Source organism: Diplotaxodon limnothrissa, linkage group LG17 (assembly GCF_057381915.1).
Source record: "Diplotaxodon limnothrissa isolate DT_005_m linkage group LG17, D_limnothrissa_male_GT1.1, whole genome shotgun sequence".
Taxonomy (NCBI): domain Eukaryota; kingdom Metazoa; phylum Chordata; class Actinopteri; order Cichliformes; family Cichlidae; genus Diplotaxodon; species Diplotaxodon limnothrissa.
Window position 1 is genome coordinate 17,292,705 of NC_140612.1, and position 22,092 is coordinate 17,314,796.

General features: G+C 46.5%; 4 protein-coding genes across 4 annotated transcripts; 2 read left to right on the forward strand and 2 right to left on the reverse strand.

The window, feature by feature from the left end:
- Positions 1-643: 643 nt before the first annotated feature.
- LOC146614823 (ADP-ribosylation factor 4) lies at positions 644-3,980 on the reverse strand. The gene is made up of 6 exons (XM_085376389.1): positions 3,774-3,980; positions 3,175-3,255; positions 2,411-2,520; positions 1,707-1,778; positions 1,490-1,615; positions 644-819 (listed from the first exon to the last, which is right to left on the reverse strand). The coding sequence occupies exons 1-6, from the start codon at positions 3,838-3,840 to the stop codon at positions 733-735; spliced, it is 543 nt and encodes a 180-aa protein (XP_085232515.1). The 5' UTR covers positions 3,841-3,980; the 3' UTR covers positions 644-732.
- Positions 3,981-4,715: 735 nt separating this feature from the next.
- Positions 4,716-7,869, forward strand: gcc1 (GRIP and coiled-coil domain containing 1). Its single transcript, XM_085376160.1, has 4 exons — positions 4,716-4,914; positions 5,044-5,495; positions 5,619-6,272; positions 6,415-7,869. Exons 2-4 carry the CDS (start codon positions 5,130-5,132, stop codon positions 7,672-7,674), a joined length of 2,280 nt encoding a protein of 759 aa, XP_085232286.1. The 5' UTR covers positions 4,716-4,914; positions 5,044-5,129; the 3' UTR covers positions 7,675-7,869.
- A 754-nt stretch (positions 7,870-8,623) lies between these two features.
- Positions 8,624-13,546, reverse strand: dennd6b (DENN/MADD domain containing 6B). Its single transcript, XM_085375612.1, has 20 exons — positions 13,345-13,546; positions 12,503-12,541; positions 12,384-12,426; positions 12,191-12,300; positions 12,034-12,114; positions 11,844-11,949; positions 11,676-11,755; positions 11,536-11,598; positions 11,401-11,456; positions 11,190-11,312; positions 11,008-11,103; positions 10,773-10,867; positions 10,552-10,617; positions 10,415-10,479; positions 10,256-10,345; positions 10,097-10,150; positions 9,914-10,023; positions 9,732-9,834; positions 9,584-9,658; positions 8,624-9,052 (listed from the first exon to the last, which is right to left on the reverse strand). The coding sequence occupies exons 1-20, from the start codon at positions 13,495-13,497 to the stop codon at positions 8,921-8,923; spliced, it is 1,740 nt and encodes a 579-aa protein (XP_085231738.1). The 5' UTR covers positions 13,498-13,546; the 3' UTR covers positions 8,624-8,920.
- A 241-nt stretch (positions 13,547-13,787) lies between these two features.
- Positions 13,788-20,832, forward strand: lta4h (leukotriene A4 hydrolase). The gene is made up of 19 exons (XM_085375809.1): positions 13,788-14,018; positions 15,835-15,965; positions 16,043-16,163; positions 16,606-16,674; positions 16,829-16,933; positions 17,025-17,077; positions 17,160-17,232; positions 17,423-17,563; positions 17,657-17,680; positions 17,775-17,845; positions 18,478-18,589; positions 18,688-18,832; positions 18,910-19,013; positions 19,213-19,283; positions 19,363-19,417; positions 19,495-19,590; positions 19,656-19,738; positions 19,828-19,932; positions 20,535-20,832. Exons 1-19 carry the CDS (start codon positions 13,788-13,790, stop codon positions 20,671-20,673), a joined length of 1,929 nt encoding a protein of 642 aa, XP_085231935.1. The 3' UTR covers positions 20,674-20,832.
- Positions 20,833-22,092: the final 1,260 nt, after the last annotated feature.

Sequence of the window (22,092 nt, forward strand, 5' to 3'; positions counted from 1 at the left end):
TTTTTTTTTACTTAAGTGAAGCAGCTGCATCTTCATATTTAAATGATAAATAAATATAAACAGAACATCCCGGAGATACACAGTCTCAATCATTTTCCGCACTTAGTAAATCAGTCCAGTAGCCCATAAAGTTAAATCCAATATGTGATTGGTGGATCAAAGGTCAGCAAGAGATCTTCAGGCCTATGTAAACATCTCATCGGGCCGTTAACGCTGAATAAAGTTTCTCAAACAGAAAGCAGAACACACAGGTGAGAAGAAAAAAAACCTTTATTGCATCATGGTCTCAGTTTCTCCTTCACTTTGATAAGGAATGACGAGGCTGCCATACTTGGCTCTATGGAATGAGTCTTCACACGACCAGGTGACCATCACCTGTCATAATTCCCGCCCCCAATGCCCAGGTGACTGTCACTTGCCGTAAGCCCCGCCCCTCCCCCTGTCACATGAATCTGAGTTAAAACATGCGGATTAAAAGAAAGAAGATCTAACAAACACCTGAAGAACAGAAGAAGAGGATGATGGGAAATCAAGGTGAGCTCAGAGTCCATGACATCACTTCCTCCTACAGACACACAGGTATAATTTAAAAAAAAAAAAAAAAAGAAGAAGAAAAAAAAAAAAAAAAGGAAACATGGAGCGATGACACGCTCCTCCTCCTCCTCTTCCTCATCTGTACACGGTGACATCAGCGGCTGAAATCAGTCTGCTTTCTACTTCCTGTCAGGTGGTCTAACGCTTCGACAGCTCATTGGACAGCCAGTCCAGTCCCTCGTACAGACCTGTGCCCTGCGTCGCACAGGTGGCCTGCACGTGCCACTGAAACACACACAGATCAGCATCGGTGAGCAGGCAGGTACAGGGAGCACACACAAGTGAGTTTACCTGTCTAAACAGATTTAGCTCCATGAGTTTGTGACAGTGACATCAAGACCCCTGAGTGGATTTTCTAACAACCAATTAGGATGCAACTGTAAAATTAAAACCCAAGGGTTCCGCCCACTGGCACTGACATCACAGATTACCAACAGAGGGAGATATTTTATTTCAAGCCAACATGAAAATACTCGCGATTACAAAGACATTATCAACACTTTACATGTACATCCATATCAGCCACCTAACTTAATCGATTCTGATGATTAATGGAATTATTTTTGCTCACTACCCACATGGCTTTAAATATATAATTTCCCCCTGCTGGTAGTGCAGATTACTGCAGCTTCAACATGAAGCTTTGTCGCGATATGGGGTTGGCTGATGTGCTCAGAGCGCTACCACTAGAACAATGCTGCGGGCTCATTTGAGGTCACCCCACTGTCTCCCGTTTTGTATACTGATTGACTGATTATTGATTTCACAATTACAGAACTGAGCAAGAAAAAAAGCTGAGAACTTAGATCGTCAGTCAATAAACCATGGAGGGAAACATGAGAAACAGAACTGAGTCTGTAGTACTGATCAGTGCGGGTGGGTTATTGATCCTTACGGTTCTGCTGCGCAGGCTGTGCAGACCCAGCTTATCGGTGAGCTCGCTGACACCCATGGCGTTCGGGAGATCCTGTTTGTTGGCGAACACTAGAAGTACCGCGTCCTTCAGCTCGTCCTCCTGGACCTGCACAGAGTCATGTGACATACAGTCAGTGGTTTCCATGACAATCATGAGTCTAATGATGCGTAACTGTAAAGTGAACAAAGGGACTGACCATCTTAGAGAGCTCCTCCGCCGACTCGGCGACTCGCTCCCTGTCATTACTGTCCACCACGAAGATCAGACCCTGTGATCAATACATCAGTCATCGATACAATTAATACATCAATACAGTGACTAATGGATCCTGCCCAGTGAAAGTCTGTGCTGTGTTTGTCGTGCTGCAGAGTCAGGGATCTAAAATAAGCTCCTCAGGTGTTTCTGAGGGGGAACGCAGCCGTGTTAGGATAACCTGCGCAGGTCTCATGTTTGACTTTGTAGACTGTTCAATAACTCATTTCTTTTATTAACATGCATATACACATAAATGTCACTTCTATTCGTACACATGTTTGACATTCTTCAATGTATTTTATACTTTTAGATTTATTTGTATAGAATTATTTCAATGGACAGCAAATCCACTGCAACTTCAATCAAATATGCACTCACTGTTCTGATAAATTATGCTATTCTATTCTATGTGACTTACTGCTAAAGAATGTATGGATATAAAGATATGATGAGATAGAGGATATAAATGAGGATTTTACTATAGATGAATATCTCAGGACAGATCAGATCAGTGAGGGGTCACAGAAGAAAACCTCTCATGTATGTCCACGTAAACATAACTGAAGCAGATCAACCTGAACGTCTCGTTCCTCAGAGAGAGAAAAGCCCCACACCTGCCTGCACCTGAGAGTTCCGCTTCTGTACCTGTGTGTTCTGGAAGTAGTGTCGCCACAGAGGTCTGATCTTGTCCTGACCGCCAACATCCCAAACTGTGAAGCAGATGTTCTTGTATTCGACTGTCTCCACGTTAAAGCCTGAACACACAACCACACACACACACAGAGTTGTGAACAGGTGACTCTTTGTCAAATTATAAAGAAAAACTTTTAACGACCTTCAAACATTCCAAGTCACAGGAAATGGAATCACTGACAGGAAACTACACATCCCATCAGCCCGCTGAGAACCAACAGTAAATATCACAGTACAACAGTGACTGTAACAGTATATAATGTTAGAGTGAAGCAGTAGCACTGAAATACCTGCACAGAGGAGGTCTATAAAAGTTTGTTTCAGTTCTCCATGATTGTAGTTTTAATGGTTACATATCTACAGCTGTGTAAACGTTGGTGGTGTGTATAAGTTTAGTTTGTATTTACCTGCTTTAACCGTTTGTTTTCACCATCGTGTGTGTTTGTCTGCACTTTCATCATTTGTGTTTCTTGTTTTGGTACTTTATTTATTCAAACTAACAGGTGACTCTTATTCTAAAAGGTCACTTGACCTGTAGACGCAGACTTTTAATTTGAAATGAGAAGTTTAAAGGAAATTGTGCAAGTGCAAGCACACCTGGCGAATCCACACTGAAACCGATCAGATCTGATCAATATGTTTAAACCACCTGACTACACAGCCGGCTGATTATTGATCACATGACCTCATCTTGTCCCTGAGTCCTGATGACGTACCGATGGTGGGGATGGTGGTGACGATCTCTCCGAGCTTCAGTTTGTAGAGGATCGTAGTTTTTCCAGCAGCGTCCAAACCGACTGAAACACACATCAAAGATTAATCCCACATTAATTAAATGTTTCACAGTGGTTCAAGTTTAACCCGAGATTACTTAAACCTCATACAGTGAATAAAGACTAATCTGAGATTACTTAAACTTAGATCAGAGTCCAGCTGCTGGTTTAAAGCTCAGATCAAACCGGGTTTAATGTTTTTTATGGACTTAATAAAATGACACCGGTACAGTTTTAAGCTTAACCCCAGATTAAAACATTTTAACCCCAGTTTAACCCCCGTCTAGACCCCAATTTAACTAGGTTTAACGGACTGTTTTCAGCCTGCTTCCTTCCGTTAGCTCCGAGCTAACAGCCTCTTGCTTCTCCGAGCCGGACTTTTGCTTCTCCCTGCACGGGAAGATCGGGCCCGCGGTCCGCAGGACTGGGCGAGCGGGTTCCTGGTAAAAATGAGTCGGTGTGTGGTGCTGGTGAGCCCGCGGAGCCGCTTGCAGCCGCCCCGGAGCCCGGCCGGTTAGCTCGTTAGCCTAGCCCCCGCTTACCCATCAGGATCCTCATCTGTTTCTTCCCGAACAGTCTGGAGAACAGCGACGAGATTGTGAGGCCCATGGCTGCGGAGAGGAGGAGGTGGCAGGTCACACACTGACAGCGGGTAGAGCCGGAGATCCGGGAGCAGCAGCGGAATGGAGCCGAGAAGGCGCGGAGCAGAGCGAACTGAGGGCGCAGCTCCTCTCGGTGCCACGTCCAGGCCAACGCGGAACAAATGACGTCACTGCTGCGCTTAAAAAAAAAACTTTATTAACAGCATAGCAAACACCGCGGCGTTCACTGTTCGCTCAAACACCGTACATTCGAGCTCTGCGCATGAAGTGAAGTTCATGAGCTGCGAGGAACACTTTCGGCTCCGGGACAGCCATTTATATTAATACGTTTAATTTATATGTATATATGTCACTATGGTCACGTCATTATACAACAGAACATAACAAAGTGAAATACACACGTACTGATTGTGTGACAGTGCTAAAAACATATATGTGTGTAGAATAATAAAGCGTTTTCTATTGAAGAACGGAGGAGCAGAATTTAATACACAGAATCATGAAAATATTTTCAATCAATGATCAACCAACAAAGTTAAAATTAAGTTCTAATAAGATTATTTTTAATCTATTATTTTGTTTTTTTGTTAATCATAGTTCATTTCTAAAATTTGTACAAAATAAGAAAAAAAATGTTTTCTCCCAATAAACAATCAATTCAAAATACTGTATTGCTTTCAGAAATGTTAAACATATTAATGGTAAATATATATATCTGCTTTATTGGTTGTGTTTGGCTGTTTATTTAATTTAAATCAGTGAGTTTTTAATTTAAATCAGCTAAAAAAAAATAAAAATCATCCTATTTTGCATTTTCCTGACGTCCGTGAACAAAGTAGTAAACTCCCGCCTCCTCCGTCTCAGTCCCTTCCGGTTCGATCCAACATGGCGGCTGTTGACAGATGAAGCTTTGAGTCGGATTTTACTCATCGATTAGGTCGATTATTGACCAACTGTGACGGACAGGTTGTGAGTTTGTGATCCGGATCGAACCGGTTTGTCGGCGCAGTGTGAGGAGAGACGATCAAAGCGGCGGAAAAATCAATCAGAGGGAGAAACAAACACTGAGAAACAGAAAGAGGTGAGAAACTGTTTTCCTCCTCCTTCTTCTTTTGTGTTCCAGCACAAAGTTTCAGCTTCGCAGAAACCATCCATCGATAATTGATCGATGAGTGCTCTGAACAGCTGTTCTCCGTTTCCCCTCTAACAGGAAGTCAATGCTAAGGTTCTGTTCATGTTCTGGTGTCTGTGATCAGAGGCTCACCTGGACAGACCTGGTCAGACCTGGACGAGGTCATGGAGAAGTTCGGGATGAGCTTTGGTGGCGGTCCGAGCAGGAAGGAGCTGCTGGACACGGTGGAGTCCCAGAAGAAGCAGCTGATCCAGTACCAGACCCGCTTTAGGGATGTGGTCCGGGCCTACAAGAGCCTCCTGAAGGAGAAAGAGGCACTGGAGGCCAGCCTTAAGGTTCTAAGCGTGACCCAGGACCTGGACCTGACCCAGAAGGGTTCGACCATCGCAACACAGGAGCTTACCGAGGATGGCTGCTCGCTGCACAGCGAGGACAGCGTGGACACGGCGGCGTCTCTGGACATGGCCAGTGAGACTACGAGAGGCGACCAGAGCGAGGAGGACCAGGCAGAACTGGGAGGAAGGCTGGTGGTATGTTCCTTTGACAACTGAACTTAAATCACCAGAACACAGTTAGAACTTGATGACATCACCATCGCCATAACGCTCTGATGATGTCATGTCTTATTCTCTGACTCCATGTTTGTTCTGCAGGGATCTGAACCCGATGGCAGCTCTGAGAGTGGCAGCGTGGGGACAGAGCAGCAGCAGGCTACACCCCCTCCCAGCATGGAGGCAGACCGCAGAGTCGCCCAGTTGAAGAGCCAACTGAGCACGCTCACAAGCTCACTGGCCACGGTGACACAGGAGAAGTCGCGAATGGAAGCAAGCTTCCAGGCTGACAAGCGGCAGCTGAAACAGGAAGTTGAAGAGCTGCAGGAACATCTGGTCTCTGTGACAACACAGCACGAGGCGGAACTGCACAACCTGCAGCAGCAGCTTGCTGAAAGTCGCGCTCGCATCATTACGCAGCAGCACGAGCGCGAGCAGGAGCAGGGGGACCACGCTCAGCAGCTCCGCGAGCTACAGAGGCTCCTGCAGGCCGAGCGAGACCTCCGGCAGGACGCTGAGCTCCACCTCCAGGATGCCAGCACCGCCTTGCTTGTAACATCACAGGCCGTGGACCGGGGGACGGAGTCCGAGGCTCTCCTGCACCAAGTCAAGGAAGAGAGAGACGAGCTGAGGCGGAGGCTGCAGGCTGTCGAGGAGGAGCAACGAATACCCGACCCCAGAGTGGACGAGCTGCAGCAAGAATTGAACAAGCTGAAGAACCAGGTCCAGGAGCAGGTCCAGCTCGAGACCCGCAAGGTGAGCCCAGAACCAGGTCCAAACAAAGTCCCAATCAAACAGGTCCCAGTGAACCTGGTTTAACCACATTAAACAGTTTAAGCTCTAACAGACCATGTAAACTAGAACAGGAAGTGAGGTCATGTCTGTGTTCGTGTTGCAGGTGTGCGATGCAGAAGAGCGCGCTCGTGAGCGTGCTCAGTCGGCAGAGGCTCGGGTGGCGGTCCTGGAGCAGCGTGTATCGGAGCTGTCGGAGCTGCTGGGCTCGTGTGAGAAGGCGAGGCAGCGTGACCAGCAGGCAGCGCAGAGACTCCGCGATCGTGTGCTGCAGCTTGACACGGAGAACAAAACACTCGCCATCGCCGCCTCGAGCAGGGTGACCTCTGACCTCGGGCCAGACGAGCAACTGGATGTGGGGGCGCTGCGGGAGAAGCTGCAGAAGGTGAAGAAGTTGCTGCTCCTTGCGGCTCAGAGGAACCCCGACCAGAACATCCAGGACCTGGAGGTGGAGCCGGGTGCAGATGCGGCGGCGGCGGCTCTCGCCTATCAGCAGGAGCTGCGGCAGCTCAGGGATGAGTTTGAGCGCTACAAGGTGCGAGCGCAAGTGGTTCTGAAGAACAAGAACGCCAAAGATGGCTGCCAGGCACGGGAGCTGGAGGAAGTGCGCGACCAGCTTGCTGAGCTGCGTGAGAAGTACATAAACCTCCGCATGCAGAGTGACGAGGCCGAGGTCTGCCACCGCCAGCAGCTTGATGAGCGCCAGCAGCAGGCGGTGTCGCTGCAGCAGGCACACCGGCAGGAGGCGGAGCGTCTGGAGGCACTCCACCGTGACGAACTGTTGCAACTGGAGGCGGAGCTTCACAAGCAGCGTGAGCGCACTATGGCGTTGCTGGATGAGAAGGACCGCGAGCTGGAGAGGCTGCGGGCCGCTGCCGCCACACTCAGCTGGTCCAATCGTGCTCATAACACACCCGCTGACCCTAAAGAGAATGGCCCTGACACAGAGACCGACGCGATCAGCCAGGCACTGCGGCAGGCCACACCCAATGAGTCAACACTGCTGCTGTATGCTGAGCAGCTCGCACGTAAGGAGGTGGAGGTGGGTGCACTGCGGCGGCAGAAGAACCAGCTGGAGGAGGACACGCGCCAGCTGCAGGCACAACTCATTACAAACGCCGAGCGCCATGATGAGGAGGTGGCAGCCCTGCGGGACCGCCTCGAAAAACTGATCCGGGACCAAAGCCGCGAGGGCGCCAACATGGAGTACCTGAAGAACATTGTGTACCGGTTTCTGACGCTGCAGGACGCCAACGGGCGCCAGCAGACGCTCACTGCCATCCTCACCATCCTGCATTTCAGCCCACAGGAGAAGCAGGATGTCACGAGGCTGCAGGGCAGCACCTGGTGGGTGGGACGCAGGTAGAGCACCTGAGGAAGAAAACACTCACCTGCAGGAAGAACACCTGGACATCTGAGCCATTGAAGGCATGGCTTTGTGCTGCGCTTGAGGGCATTGTGTTTTTCATCTTCCTGGTGTTTCTCTGACGGTTTGCTGCTCTCTGAGCGTCTTGTGACTTCAAACACTACAAACACGTTAACATGTGACCTTCGCTGGTCAATCAGCTGATGTATATTTTTGATTCAGATTAAAATATTTTTCCTGCTTCAATCTGTGTCTGAGCGTCAGTGAAGTGCCTTGATGATGACACAACTCTAAATACGATTTGCCTGGTCCAGCCTCTTCAGGTGAGATCACCTGTCTACAGCTGCAGTTCCTGCTTTTACCAGCCTCTGATTGGCTCTGGTCTGAAAAGGTGAAGCTAAATTCACTTAACAGGTAGAGCGCAAACTGTACACGATGGAAAAAGTTGATTTGTGAGGAACAGTGAACACACCTATGTCAGATTACAGGTAAAGGTGTTTTTGAAGCCTGAAGCTTTGTTTTATTTCATGTTTCTGACAGACATACACACGTCACACTGATCAAATACTTCACCACTGAGCTTCTCTAACATCTGTCCACATCTACAAACACTGCCTTCAGGTGCACAGAACAAAGACAGAAATGTTCATAAATGTGTTTGCACTGATCTTCACTCAGACGTTCAGATGTGGAGCCTTAATTATTTTTATATAAAATAAATAAGGAAAGAGAAAGAATCAGGAGGTTTCCTTCTCGAGGTCTGAAACTGAAGCATTAAAGAGCAGCAGCATGAAGATCAAAGGCTTATGATGACGCCGTCAGACCACAAGAAGTTACATTTCACCATGACATGAGAGGAAACTTAAAGCCTTTCTGTTCAGTCTGAATCCTGGAGGACATTAAAATAAAACAAACATGAATAAAAGTCAGAGGACAGGAAGTGCTCAGACTTTAATTTCAAAATAAAGGTTTACAAACAAACAGAAAGTGGAGCTTCATTCTTAGTGTTACATTCCGTTTGTGGAGATGATAGAAAAATACGACTTCTGTGAAACACGAACAGCCTGATTCCACCGTCAGAGAAACCAAAACACCAGAGCAGCAGCTCGATGGAGACAGGTAATAAAGTTTAAATAAAATTTAAATATTCCAAAAACTGAAGATTTGAGCCGATGTTGGTTTTTCTGTGGAGTGTGAAGATGCTGATGAACACAAGCGTGCGTCCTGGCTGTGGGGTTAGCTGTCGTCACGGTGACGCGCCTGTGCCGAGCACAATCTGCAGGTCGGCAGGCAGCGAGCTGATGATGGAGGAGATGAAAGAGTCGAGTTTGTCCATCACACCGTCTCTGAGCTGCAGCTGCTGACGCCGAGCTTTAATCTGAAAAGCCACACACACTTCCTGTCCTCAAAAACTAGACTTTTGACATGAAACCAACAAAGAAGAAGCAAACGATCCTAGTTGCAGGCCACCACCTCACTTTGGATTAAACCCAGATAAGGATCCTGAATTATTATCATAGCTTCATTTTCATAACAAAGTTTCATCTCTAAGCTTTAAAACAAGAAACCAGAAAATATTTTTCCCCCAGTCTCCTCTGTGGCCCAGGGCAGCATCATCTCCATCACAAATATGATGGATTTTACCCCAAACATGAACTTTTATTACAGGCAGACGTCCCAGCGTTAGTGAACGCTTTAGCGTCCATGGTCAGTGAACGCATTGTCAAGTCCAGCTTCAAACTATCAAACCATCTCACTTTTGATTTAACTCTCAGGTAACTAAAATCTTTTTCACCTGCAGTTTTAAGTTTTACTTCTTCAAATTAATTTTTATCCTAAGCTTTTTATCGGTAACACAATTTTACATGACACTTTTTTCCTGTCTAACAAACTTCCTGTTGGAACTCACCAGCTTCTCTCTGAGCTTCAGAATCAGATCCACAACCTCCACCTCAGACTTGTCTTTGGTCCATCCCAGCAGGTCCTGCAGAGGACACACCTGGATTAGGGGCTGCACAGCTGGCTGATGGTCGAGCATTTTCGCTCAGATAACTTACCGCATCGCAGATGACCTCCAGGTGGAGACTCTCTAGCTTCTGTGTCATCTCTCGGTGGCGGTGACGGTACCAGCCGTCAAAGTTTGGAGACCTGAAGAACTTCCTGAGATGGAAACAGGAAGTAGAAACTTAAAGACAGGAAGACAGAAAACACCTGGATCACTCACACCCGTGAGGCTCACCTGTACAGTCCTATCCAATCACCTCTAAGCAGAGAGGTGAGCTGCGGGCCCGCATGGTCCAATGTGGACAGGAACTCGTCCTGACTGAAGGGGCGGATCTGAGGCGGAGTCTGAACGGAAACAGGAAATGTGTAACACAAGACAGCACTGTGACCTCATCACCACCACTCATTTCCTGTTTACCTTCCAGGGTGTAACGGATCTCTGCAGGGGCATCAGACTCGCCATGTAGCGTTCCTATTAGACAAAACACGCTGCTTACTGAGAACTGCTCTGTGATTGGACAAGTTATGCTTACATCATAAAGTACAGGCAATGCGAGCTGATTGCGCAACTACTTACCAGGGGGATAATGAAACTCTGCGTGAGCTCCAACAGGTGTCGCCTCAGGATGGCGCTCTGCACCTCCGACGGCCGCTTCCTTTGGATCCCCTGCAGGTAAACAGTCAGTCAGCGACACTCTGCATTACCTGTGTGTGCGGTGTGCTCAGGTGTGCTCACCTTCAGCAGCCTCTTGATCAGGATCTTGTCCTTGTGCAGAAACGTCTTGTAAGCCGTGTAGATTCCTGCCAAAACAAACCTTCAGCATGACAGACATCTACCTGAGCTCAGGTACAAACACGCCCCCACCGGCTTACCTGGTTTGGTGTCAAGCGTTTTCAGCTTAGAAAGTTTCTTCACCTTCACCTGCTTCGGTAAATCACCTGGAAGACATCAGAGACAGCACGCATACGTGATTAAAAAGGTCACAACAAGAACGGCGAAGACGATCTGAACAGCACACGCCTGACAGCCATGGCACTTCACAGAAACAGGAAGCTCACAGTGAACACGCAGGAAGAGGAGGAATACGGCGTACCTGCCATCTTGACCTCTCCCAGCCGGACGATGTGAGGCCAGCTCTGAAACGTCTTGATGAAGAACGGGTTGGTGACGCCCAGCACGACGCTTGGTCTGAACAAGAGAAGAAGAAACAGGTAATCACACGTGAGGCTGGAACATCTGTCGACCGCTTTCCTAAACTTAGGCTTTAAGTGTCCCAAGGGTGTGTTTACAGCACAGGTGTGTTCAGGCTCCAGGTGAGCATGACTCACGGCGCCTGCGTCCTGGTGGTGTACTCCCTGAACTCGCTGTCATGGATGGTGAAATAGGGTCGGAAGTCGCAGCAGAACTTCAGAGGGCTGATGGAGCTGTGGACACACATCGTTATCATGGTAACAACAGAAACACCATACTCTGATTGGATGCTGGGGGCTCGTTGTGACCCCTCAGTTACCTGATGAGAGCCAGGACTGTTTCCGAAGAAACGGTGGGAGATGGAGCCATAACGACAAGCGGCTCCCCGAGCAAGGTAAGTTCCCAGAGCATCTGCAGGTGGATTAGAATGGACTGGAAACACCTGAGCAGGACACAGGTGAGACTGAGATTAACCAATCAGAGAGCACACCTACACTTGAGAAACATAGAACACCTTAACGAGTACTGACTTAAACAGGTCCAGCTCGTGGATGGTGGGCAGAAGGGTCGGCACCGGCAGCAGGTTCTGAGCATGCATACAAAAAACTTTATTAACAACAACAAGAATAAACATTATTAACAAGATCAAAGCAACAAGACCTCACCTCTTTAGCCGTCTGTCGCACCGGACTTCCCCCAGGTTTGTCGAATTTAGAAGGAATCCTCACCTGAAACATGAGACACACAAACACCTGTAAACCACATCCCTTCTGTCACCTGTGAGCCAGGCCACTTCTCTCCTCACCTGTAAGATAACGCCCATTACGGGCAGGTTGAGGGTCTGCCCAGGTACAGGTGAAGGCCATTGGTCGATCTCGTTACAAACTACAGGGATGAGCAGAGGAAAAACACGTTAAGGGCCATTCTGAAACCTGATTGCCTCCCAGATATGATCCAAGCATGATGTGATTACCTGCTTCAAGGCAGGGCTCATGCTTCTCAAAGAACTCAGGTGCAATGGTCTGCATCAGCGAGTGGAACAGGTGAGTGTATGGCAACCTTGACACCAGCACCAGGGACTGAAACACAGAGTCAAATGACTATCACCATCATGACCACCTGTGAGCAGGTGAATACAGGTGAACACAGATGTGTTTGGTGACCTTCTGGAAGTAGCCCCTCTTCACAGAGACGTCCTTCACTTGTCTGAAGTAGACGTAACCGAAGAAATGCGCCGTTTCTCTCTGACAGACAGAACAGAAATGTTACGCACCTGTGAGGCTGAAGCAATCAGCCATTCAGGAACCAGGTGAGTCTCACCTGCAGTGTGACGGGAGCGTCACGGTTGTAAAGGTCGTCTCTGAGCCTTGATGTTCGGCGACCGACAGACTGACGGAAGCGGAAGCTAAACTGAGTGTCCCCAAGGCACCCTGGGAAATAACAAACAGCCCACGTGACCTCTGACCTCCAACCTCTGACACCTGCAGTATTAATTAGCATTACCTCAGCTTACCTGAGTACGAGTCGGGGAAGGACAGGTAGCAGATACTGGTTTTCTGTCAACACGAAACAGAATCAGTGAAAGTGTAATCAACAACACTTACAGGTGATCAGGAAGCTGAAGATATTTACCTCTTTCTCTGTCAGCTTCACATCTTGAGGATAAACCAGCTGAAAGTAAACACAGGGGAAAATATTTCAGAATCTGCAGAAAATTCTGACGTTTTTAAGTTTTTCCGATCTGAGATAGCAAGAGAGGATTAATTAAACTTGCATATCGCCCTTCGTTATCCACAATCTTCTGATAAGCAGTTGCACAAAAAGTATAGTCTATAATATTTGAAACACTTCAGGTAATCGATTGGTTCTATGATGAGCTCAAGAGCAGTCTGATATTGTTATTATTTGTATTATATTACAAAATCTATCAGAATAATAATGAGAAAACAATGCGTTTTTTAAAACACGGATTGGTGCTTCTAGGCCAACATAGCTGTCTTTAATCCACAGACACAACTCCTTGAGTCCCACCACCAAACCCAGAATCCTGCTGATTTTACTTCTGCTGCCTTCCACGGATCCTTAACTGTCTCCTCCATTCAGTGTCTCAGTCATTACCACCTGTCCTTTACAGAGTATTCACATTTTAACACAGCATTCATCTTTATTTACCTCCACCATAAACGGAGCAACACCAGGTACAGGCAGGACAAGGCGAACACCGAGCGGTCAGATTTTTACGCTGATTGAATGAAAGCTGCGAGACGAGAATGTTTTCAGCCTGGTGTTTACCTGTTCAGGTGCGTTTCTCCACAGGTCACATGTGAACAAAGAATTCGGGGGGTTTAAATGGAGTTTGGTACAGACAGAGGAGCGGCTGTTTTTCAACTGAAATTACTCATCAAACCTCCGATCATCAGTGATCATTCATCATATCGATCACTAGCTATGCTAGCGATGCCAGGCTAACGTACCTCAATTGCTTGTCCGAGCTCCAAGTCGAACGTAACGACGCACGCGCACTCCAACCAGGAGGAGAAGCGGGCCCACCGGCTGCGGCTTTCCGCGCGCCCCGCCTCCTCCTGCTCCTCGTGTCGGGGAGAACCGGGACCGTCAAATGGGTCCATCACGACCGGACCAAAACGGCAGCAGCTCTGCGCATCACCATCCGAGCCTCCATCACCATCAGCGGGCAGAAGCCGGAGAGAGCTCCCCCTGTTGGACAAGAGAGAATGAACCCACACACACCGCTGCTGGAGAAAATCAAAGGCTGCCGGCTTTTATTTATTTATTTTACTAGTTTCTACTGATTTTTACTGCCTGTTACCCCAACAAATACATCCACACAAGTTTGATCTCTTATTATGAACAAATCACTGCTTTCTGTAACTTATTACTTTTATTGTGAAAAGGCCGGATGCGTGCGCAGCGTGTTCCGGTAGATTACCGGCCGCGCTCAGCTCGGCTCTCCAGTCTCTCAGCTGTAACCGGACTGAACGTCATGTCTGACCCGTGCTCCTTTTCCTCGTTCACCAGGTGCGTCACCAAGCACCTGAACCTGCACCTGCACCTGGACTTCGACAGGCACGTAATCAGAGGGAGGGTGGCGCTGACTGTGGAGGCGCTGGAGGACCGATTCTCTACGCTGGTAACGTCAACGGGACGCGGGGGGTTAGCCTCGATCTAACTGAACCTTTAGTGCTCACCAGAGTCCAACTAAAATCCGCTGGATTTAAGGGGAGTGCGTGCTTAGAGGCGAGCACGAAGAAGTAACGAGCCGGGTCACACTGACGGTTCCTCGGGTGTTCCTCTGTGATCCGGCACCGTGCAAGCGTTAAGGTGTGCCTGATGATTAACTTTAACCTCGGGGAGTACCGGTGTTGTGCCAAAAAGTGATTGTCTGCCAAAAAGTGATTTCCAGTGTTTCTGTGTATTTTTTATGTGTAATATCTTTACGTATGTTCGTAAATAGACTTCGGTGAACAGGGGATACAAAGGGGTTACATAAAGAATTAAAAAATTATCTGTTTTTTAAGTATCTTTACAACTTGTACTTACATTATAACCATATCTGGTCCTTTATCCCCACTTAACATATTTTTACAGAACTATTGTAATATTTGCTGCCATTTCTGCTGTGCTCTTGGCCAACTTACTCTTACAAAATACATTTTTAATGTTAATGAGATTTTTTTTACTGCATAAATAAAGGTTATATAAAAGTCACTGCCAAAAACTGATTGCGGCTTGTATCTTGCTACACGAATGTTGTTTGTGGCTCAAGATGACTTTATGTCATCCATAAGGGATGCATTTGACATTATGTTTAACATATTATAGCCCAACAAGTTACTTATAGCACTTTAAATATGAGCAATCGCTTTTTGGCAAATACCGGAAATCAGTTTTTGGCAGACAATCACTTTTTGGCACAACACCGGTACCTTAATTCCAGCTGTTTTTAAATGGAGTCTGGTGTTAAGGCGTTTTTACAGACTTATAAAAACAGTTTGTCACTCAGCTTTAATAAACTAACCTTACTGTTTTAAAGTTTTAAAACGTGATTTTACAAACTGAAGCTTCACATATTTACGATCTTTAAAACTCTAACTGTGATATAAATCATTTTTACTTACATTTTTACTTAATTATTGATCTTTATTCACGTCGCATTTAAATTGTGACGCTGTGTGACATCCTCGAGCTTCGGGACTGATCGGGTTTAATAACTGCTTTATTAAAACAAACTCGTTAACTTTAACCTGTTGTTTTGGAAAAACTGTGACAGGTGAGTATCTTTCAGATAGAACAGGTGTGTCCAGGCTAAGTTCTTTAAATTCCACAGAAGCCTGCACCCCTACTGGAAACTGTGGTTCAGTTCACTGTCTGTGGTTATTCTTGCGCTTTGTTACTTCACCATCGACTCTCACCCGTGAGTGTCAGATTTCAAATTTTGAATCAGTTCTGTAAATATATTCAGAGCATAAAAACTTAAAATGGCTCTTTTCTGGATGGAGTTTGGCGTGACACCAGTCAGCTGAAGCCGTAGACTGAAGTTTAGTAAAACAGGTGTGCAGGAGAGCAGACTTTTCACTTATTTGTTTTTAACAGTTTTCATAGCTCAGGTTTGATTCTGCAGCTGCAAGACGGTCGCCTGTAGAAAGGTAAATGTAACATTAAGCCCCCAGTGGTTTTCTGTCTTTCTACCTCCGTAATCCCCTCCCTTTTGCACCCATCTTTGGGTGCATGGTTGCTTAAGAGGTTAACCCTCACCTGTCCATAAGGCAGACAGATAGACACACAAGTAAAATAAGTTTTTCTTTGAATGGACTCTGGTGTGACGTGGCTCAGCTTTAAGACAGAGTGTGTAAGGTGACCTTTGTGCAGGTAGGACAGGTGAATATTTATCAGCAGGTTCAGGTGCTGACACAGCAGCTCGGTAACTGGGGTTTTCTGTACCACAGACTTTGGACAGCAGTGACCTGAGCGTGGTGTCGGTGACGGCCAATGGGCAGCCGGCGCGCTTCAGCCTAGGGCCCAAACACAGCTTCAAGGGGACCCCATTGGAGATCACGCTGCCCTTTGACCTCTCCAGGTGACTCCGCCCTCCACTCTCTCTGTCCTTATGGCCTGTCTTTTCTAATTAAATTCTAACGTCTGCTGTCCAATCAGAGGGCAACATGTGATCGTGGAGGTGACCTATGAGACGTCTCCATCAGCAACAGCACTGCAGTGGCTCACGCCTGAGCAAACTGCCGGGAAAAAGCACCCCTACCTGTTCAGCCAGTGCCAGGTGAGCCATTTACCCTCACCTGAGCTATATCCAATATAAATGATTAAAATTTTCATGTTTAAATTTGAATTCAGAGAAATTCTAGATTTTTTCTCTTTTGAAACCTTTTTTAAGTTATAAAAGGTTAAAATAAAAGTTTTAAACTGAAGTTTACTGTAAACATATTTTTGGTTGATTACACCTGAAACGCTGCATACGAAAACCTTCAACAGAAAGAAAAGTTCCACTTTTTGTGGTTTTTCTGTGAACTGTTGAAACTTTGTGAAACTGCAACCATTAACAAACTACTTCCCTGTTATTCTCGTTTTCTACCTTCTTCAAACTGATTTCACTGCTTTGTAAAGTTTAAAGCCTCAGTCTGCTGCAGAGCGTCCTCTGTACAGACCACCCCTGAACACAACATGCAGCTAATAGCCTTGGTGCCCTCTGTGCTGTCTTACAGGCTCATCACTGCAGGAGCATGATCCCCTGTCAGGACACCCCATCCATCAAGCACACCTACTATGCTCAGGTAAACAAACACCACTGACATATTATTGATTATTAAAATTATTAATAATTGTTAAAAAAAAACACCTGAACAACATTCATAGCATCACCTCAGTGCCCAGAGCCTGATATTAGTCTCTCAGGTGTGTACTTGTGTGTGGGTACCTGTCCCTCAGGTGTCTGTCCCTAAGGACCTGGTGGCGGTGATGAGTGCAGTGAGAGATGGACAGGAAGTCGATCCTCAGGATAGTGGTCGGATCATCTACAGGTTCAGGCAGACGGTAGGGGGAGTCTCTTTCTTCTCTTCATCACCTGACATCATCATCACCAGGCCTCAGGCGTGACTGTCCTCTGTTTGACCTCTGATCTCAGGTGCCTATGCCTTCCTACCTGATAGCCATTGTGGCTGGAGCTCTGGAAAGCAGGTACAGATTGTCTTACCTCTTCTGATGTCACAGCATCAGCTTCAGCAGGTAAACTTAACTCTGTGCTCTGATTGGTTGGCAGGGAGATCGGGCCAAGGACCAGAGTCTGGTCGGAGAAAGAGTTTGTGGACAAAGCAGCGTTTGAGTTCTCCGAGGTGAGAACCACAGACACACTGAGGCCACGCAAACAATGGAAAGAAGACACAGAACATGAGAACATACAAACATGAAAATATGAGAACATGTAAAACATACAAACATGTACAACATGAGAACACAAAAAAATGTAGAACATGCAGGACATAGAGAAGCTGGAGTGATGTTCGGGTGTTCCTTGTCTTTCAGACCGAAGCCATGCTGAAGACAGCTGAGGAACTGGCTGGACCGTATGTTTGGGGTCAGTATGACGTCCTGGTTCTCCCTCCATCTTTCCCCTACGGCGGCATGGAGAACCCATGTCTGACCTTTGCCACGCCCACCTTGCTGGTACGTACAAACAGGGGGCCAATCAGGTTGTTCATGATGTGTCAGTGTCATGAGACTGTTAGTTCTGATCAGCTATTTCCTGTCTGTTTTCAGGCTGGAGACAAATCTCTGTCTGGTGTGAGTACAAGACTCTTCCCACCTCACCATGTGATCATGCATTATAATTAAATTACCTTCCATTCCTGTCTGTGACTGTGCATGTGTCCTACAGGTGATTGCCCACGAGATCTCTCACAGTTGGACTGGAAACCTGGTGACCAACAAGACCTGGGAGCATTTCTGGTAAACAAACAAACAGGTGGAGCTCAGCTCAAGGGTCTCAGGTGTTTGCAGAGACGTGTAGAGAACCCATGGACGCCTCAGAAGATAAAATCTTAAAACCAGTTTTGAGACATGCTCTAAGTCACAAAACCCGATGCAACAGAACAGGCCCACATTTGCTCAGGTGTCCAGGCACTGTGTAGGTTTTCAGAGTGAAGTCACAGCTTTGGGACAGACACTTTGTGGAACTTATGGGTTCTCTGAAATGGGATCAACTCATGGTGGGGTTGGTTTACCTGGAAAGATTCACTCTGAGGTTAGCTGAACGAAAATCATCCAGGGTTCGACTTCACAAAAGCAGAAATCATTAAGAAATACCAGCGTTTGAGGGTCAGGTGATGCAACGTATTGGCTGACCCGTCCCCACTGCTGACCCGATAGCTCGCTGAGACCGTCCTTTTGAAAATCTTTGATTTACTTTGGTTTTCACAAGGAAAAATTCAGACAACTGTTACAGCTGATTGACACACAAAGTGGTGGGAAGTACTGTAAAGGATTACCTAGGCAACCAGACATTGCATTTTCCACTGTCGGCTCCAACAAGATGCTTATTATTACGTCATTATTTGATGTCAGCATGTTTGTACCTTCAGGCTGAACGAGGGTCACACGGTCTACCTGGAGAGGATGATCGGCAGGTGTTTGGAGAGCGAACAGTTCAGGCAGTTCAAAGCCATCGGAGGCTGGAAGGACCTGCAGGACTCGGTGAGAACTCAAACATTATACACCTTCACCTGTGTCACATCCACAGTCTGACATGAGGCACGTTTTCCTTCCACTCACCTGTGCTCATCATATCTCAGGTGAACACCTTTGGAGCCAACAACCCTCTGACCAACCTGGTGCCCAGCCTGCAGGACGTCAGTCCTGACGATGCCTTCTCCTCCGTGCCGTACGAGAAGGGCTTTGCTCTGCTGTATTACCTGGAGGAGCAGCTGGGAGGGCCAGGTAACACCTGCACACTCCTGCACACTCACCTCTTTCCTGTTCAGTTGCTGACACACCTGTTGATCTGTTTTGCTCAGAGGTGTTCATGGGCTTTGTGAAGTCGTACATCCAGCGGTTTGCCTACAGCAGCGTCACCACAGAGGAGTGGAAAAACTACCTGTTTGCCTACTTCAAGGACAAGGTGAGGAACAACTGGACACTCAGGCAGAGTTACAGTGACTGGAGGGAAGGAACATCAGCTTGGCAGGTTTTGGTCAGAGGTCAGATTGTTACAAGAAAAGACAAATATTTACAGGGTGATCAGGCAGAAACTCCAGATGTGATAGATAGGTGGGTTCAAAGGTCAAGATGGAGCCTTGAGATGAGTTTTTGTGTCTCAGGTGGACATCCTGAACAAGGTGGACTGGAACGCCTGGATGTTCACACCTGGGATGCCTCCTGTTAAACCTCAGTAAGTACTCAGACTTCCATCTGGTCTCTGATTTCTAAAAACAATCTGATTCCTTTGTCCTGATTGGCTGTTGTTTCAGATACGATACCACGATGGCTGACGCCTGCAACGCTCTCAGTCAGAAGTGGCTCCAGGTGAGACCTGAATCTGGTGAGGACTCTTGAGTGATTTTATGTTCAGGCTCAAAGCTCCATCCTCTGTCCCCGTTCAGGCTAAAGACCAGGACCTGAACAGCTTCAAGCGGTCCGATGTGAAGACTCTGTCATCCCACCAGGTCATCGAGTTCCTGTCACTGCTACTGCAAGAGGTAACCACACTCCACATTAACTCCCTACAGTCCACTTCCGTTCACTCACCTGTTCCTTCCTTCAGGATCCGCTCCCTCTGACTCACGTGAAGAAGATGCAGGAGATTTACGATCTCAACGCCTATATGAATGCAGAGATCCGCTTCAGGTGAGTCTTTCAGCAGGTATAAATGGGACTTTCATTTTAAAACCTTCCCCTCCTTAAAGCCTCTTGGTGATTGGCTGTGCTCCCTCCAGGTGGCTGAGGCTGTGCGTCAGGTCCAGGTGGGAGGAAGCGGTTCCACTAGCGCTGAAGATGGCGACCGACCAGGGCAGGATGAAGTTTACACGACCACTCTTCAGGTCCTTACACTTCAACAGTAGTTTCACTAGAACAAAACTCCACATCACTGACCTTCATGTTTGTTTTTACCGTTTGTTCTATTGTTTCTTCTGTGTTTTTACTGTGCCTTTACCATTTTTACCCTTCCACTTTAAAGACTTATGAGGTATTATCGTCACCCTCCCGGGGACGTGGCATGAACACCTAAGTTTGTGAGTGTGATAACTCGAGAACAAGATGACATAAGAGTTTCAAATTGGTCCCATAGCTGTATCTACTAAAATTCTCAGACGAGATCAAGCTGACTGACCTTGGCCTTATTGCCAAGGTCAGAGGTCAAGTTTTCTAAAACTCTTGCAATGCAATAACTGAAGAAGGTTATCTAGGGTTTTCAAATTGGACCATAAGTTTCTACTAAAAATCTTGGATAAGTTTGAATCTGACTGACCTCAATCTCAAGGTCAGAGCAAGTTTTCTGAAAATCGTGTTAATCTGATAACTTGAGAACACGGTGATGTAGGGTTTTGAAATTGATACCCGAGGTGTGTCTGCTAGGAGGCAGCACTGATTCTCTTACTGTGTTTCTGCTGTTTTAATCATTGTGGCTGTGCTTCATCTTCAGGGAGGTGTTTAACTTTGAGAAGTTTCGTGATGAAGCTCTTCGAGTGTTTCTGGCTCATCGAGCGGGGATGCACCCGGTCACCTCCGGACTCGTCTCGAAGGACCTGAAGGTGGACGTCAGCAACGCCGCCAGTCAGTAACAGCAGAAACGAGTCCAGAACCAGTCAGAGACCAGTACCGATCAACTTCAGCGCCAAAGCAATATTATATCACAGCTGTTATTTCTTGGCTGGTTCTCTCTGATGAAAGTTTAATTGAATCCTCTTTTTCCTTTTTATTCCTTTCAAATATTTCGTCTTCAGCAGAAAAACAAGACGATTTTATAAAGAAATAAACTGAGTAAACTTTGGATTCTTGTTGTTCATTCAGATCTCAGCTGGGGTCACACAGGTCATGTGTGATCGTATGCTGTTTGTAGTTTCAGTGTTTACATTTTCACTTTATTCTAATTGCACAAGTAGAAAATCGCTGGGGTTTTTATTATTTTAGGCATAAAAGGTACAGAAATGTCTGAAATACTTAAAAGCAGGTCTTAAGTGTTGCTTTAAGCATTCATGGAGGATGATTTGTGTTTCACACTGAGCTTAGCATCCCTCACACTGATATGTGTCAGGAAGTATTCACACTGATGCAAAAAGAAGACCTGCAGTAACTGGCCAGAGAACATACAGGAACAAAGAGCTAACAAATCAGTCATCTGGAATTATACTTTTAAGGTCACCTAATCTGGTGATCAGTGTATCTCAATATCATGAAAAATTACCTCAAATATTTGAATTAAATCTCTAAAAGGAAGTGTGCTGTTTCTGACCACTCCAAGCGTCAGGACATAGCTTGTTAACTTATTTAAATGTTCATTCAGATCCAAAAAGTCTCTGTTTACTCTCCTCTACCTGACATCCAGACTCACTTTGAGTATAAAAGCCACCTGTTCTGAACTCACAGTGATGGAAACCTTAAGATAAAGGAAACATAACCATAACAGTGCTGTGCTGTCTTCACTGCTTTTAATTCTTTTGGCACTGAAAAGTAATTACCTTCAGATGACGACTTTGATGTTTGTAAAGCTGCAGTGTCAGACCCGAACATGAAGAAGGTTCACGTGTTGCGATAGAAATCTCAGAGCTTACCTAACACCACTGAACAGACAGTTTGAGGAAGAAAACAAAAGAATGACAACATTCAGAGGTCAGAGCCTGTAATTCACTTCCTCTTTCAGTTGGAGCATTAACAGGACAAACGTTTCACCATCATGTGTTGGGAAATGTGAAGCCACAGAAATAGTTACACAAGCATGCTCGAGAGGAGGAAGGAGAGCCGGGGCACCGCTGAGAGACAAAATATTTTAAATCTTCTAAACTGAAACCTCTGACATCAGACTGACATCTGCAGAAACAGGATGCTGTCAGAGGGTTTTCAGGCTGTTCAGAAGAATTAAACATCTGGTCTTCAGTTTCTGTTGGAAACACAGAAACTGCCAGACTGGAAGTTCAAACTACTGGAACATCTGGTGATCCAAACAGCTGTTTGTTACTAGAGTACAGGCTCAGATGCTCTAC

Excerpts from the sequence above, each read along its gene's own strand:
- LOC146614823 (XM_085376389.1), bottom strand. The coding sequence starts at position 3,840 with ATGGGCCTCACAATCTCGTCGCTGTTCTCCAGACTGTTCGGGAAGAAA. Across the intron at positions 1,779-2,410 it reads ACTACTTCCAGAACACACAG|GGTCTGATCTTCGTGGTGGA; the intron begins GTACAGAAGCGG and ends TATTGATCACAG. Across the intron at positions 820-1,489 it reads ACAGCCTGCGCAGCAGAACC|TGGCACGTGCAGGCCACCTG; the intron begins GTAAGGATCAAT and ends TGTGTGTTTCAG.
- gcc1 (XM_085376160.1), top strand. The coding sequence starts at position 5,130 with ATGGAGAAGTTCGGGATGAGCTTTGGTGGCGGTCCGAGCAGGAAGGAG. Across the intron at positions 5,496-5,618 it reads AACTGGGAGGAAGGCTGGTG|GGATCTGAACCCGATGGCAG; the intron begins GTATGTTCCTTT and ends TTTGTTCTGCAG. Across the intron at positions 6,273-6,414 it reads TCCAGCTCGAGACCCGCAAG|GTGTGCGATGCAGAAGAGCG; the intron begins GTGAGCCCAGAA and ends TTCGTGTTGCAG.
- dennd6b (XM_085375612.1), bottom strand. The coding sequence starts at position 13,497 with ATGGACCCATTTGACGGTCCCGGTTCTCCCCGACACGAGGAGCAGGAG. Across the intron at positions 11,313-11,400 it reads CACGAGCTGGACCTGTTTAA|GTGTTTCCAGTCCATTCTAA; the intron begins GTCAGTACTCGT and ends TGTCCTGCTCAG. Across the intron at positions 10,024-10,096 it reads GATCCGTTACACCCTGGAAG|ACTCCGCCTCAGATCCGCCC; the intron begins GTAAACAGGAAA and ends GTTTCCGTTCAG.
- lta4h (XM_085375809.1), top strand. The coding sequence starts at position 13,788 with ATGCGTGCGCAGCGTGTTCCGGTAGATTACCGGCCGCGCTCAGCTCGG. Across the intron at positions 15,966-16,042 it reads CTGCCCTTTGACCTCTCCAG|AGGGCAACATGTGATCGTGG; the intron begins GTGACTCCGCCC and ends CTGTCCAATCAG. Across the intron at positions 17,233-17,422 it reads CAGCGTTTGAGTTCTCCGAG|ACCGAAGCCATGCTGAAGAC; the intron begins GTGAGAACCACA and ends CTTGTCTTTCAG.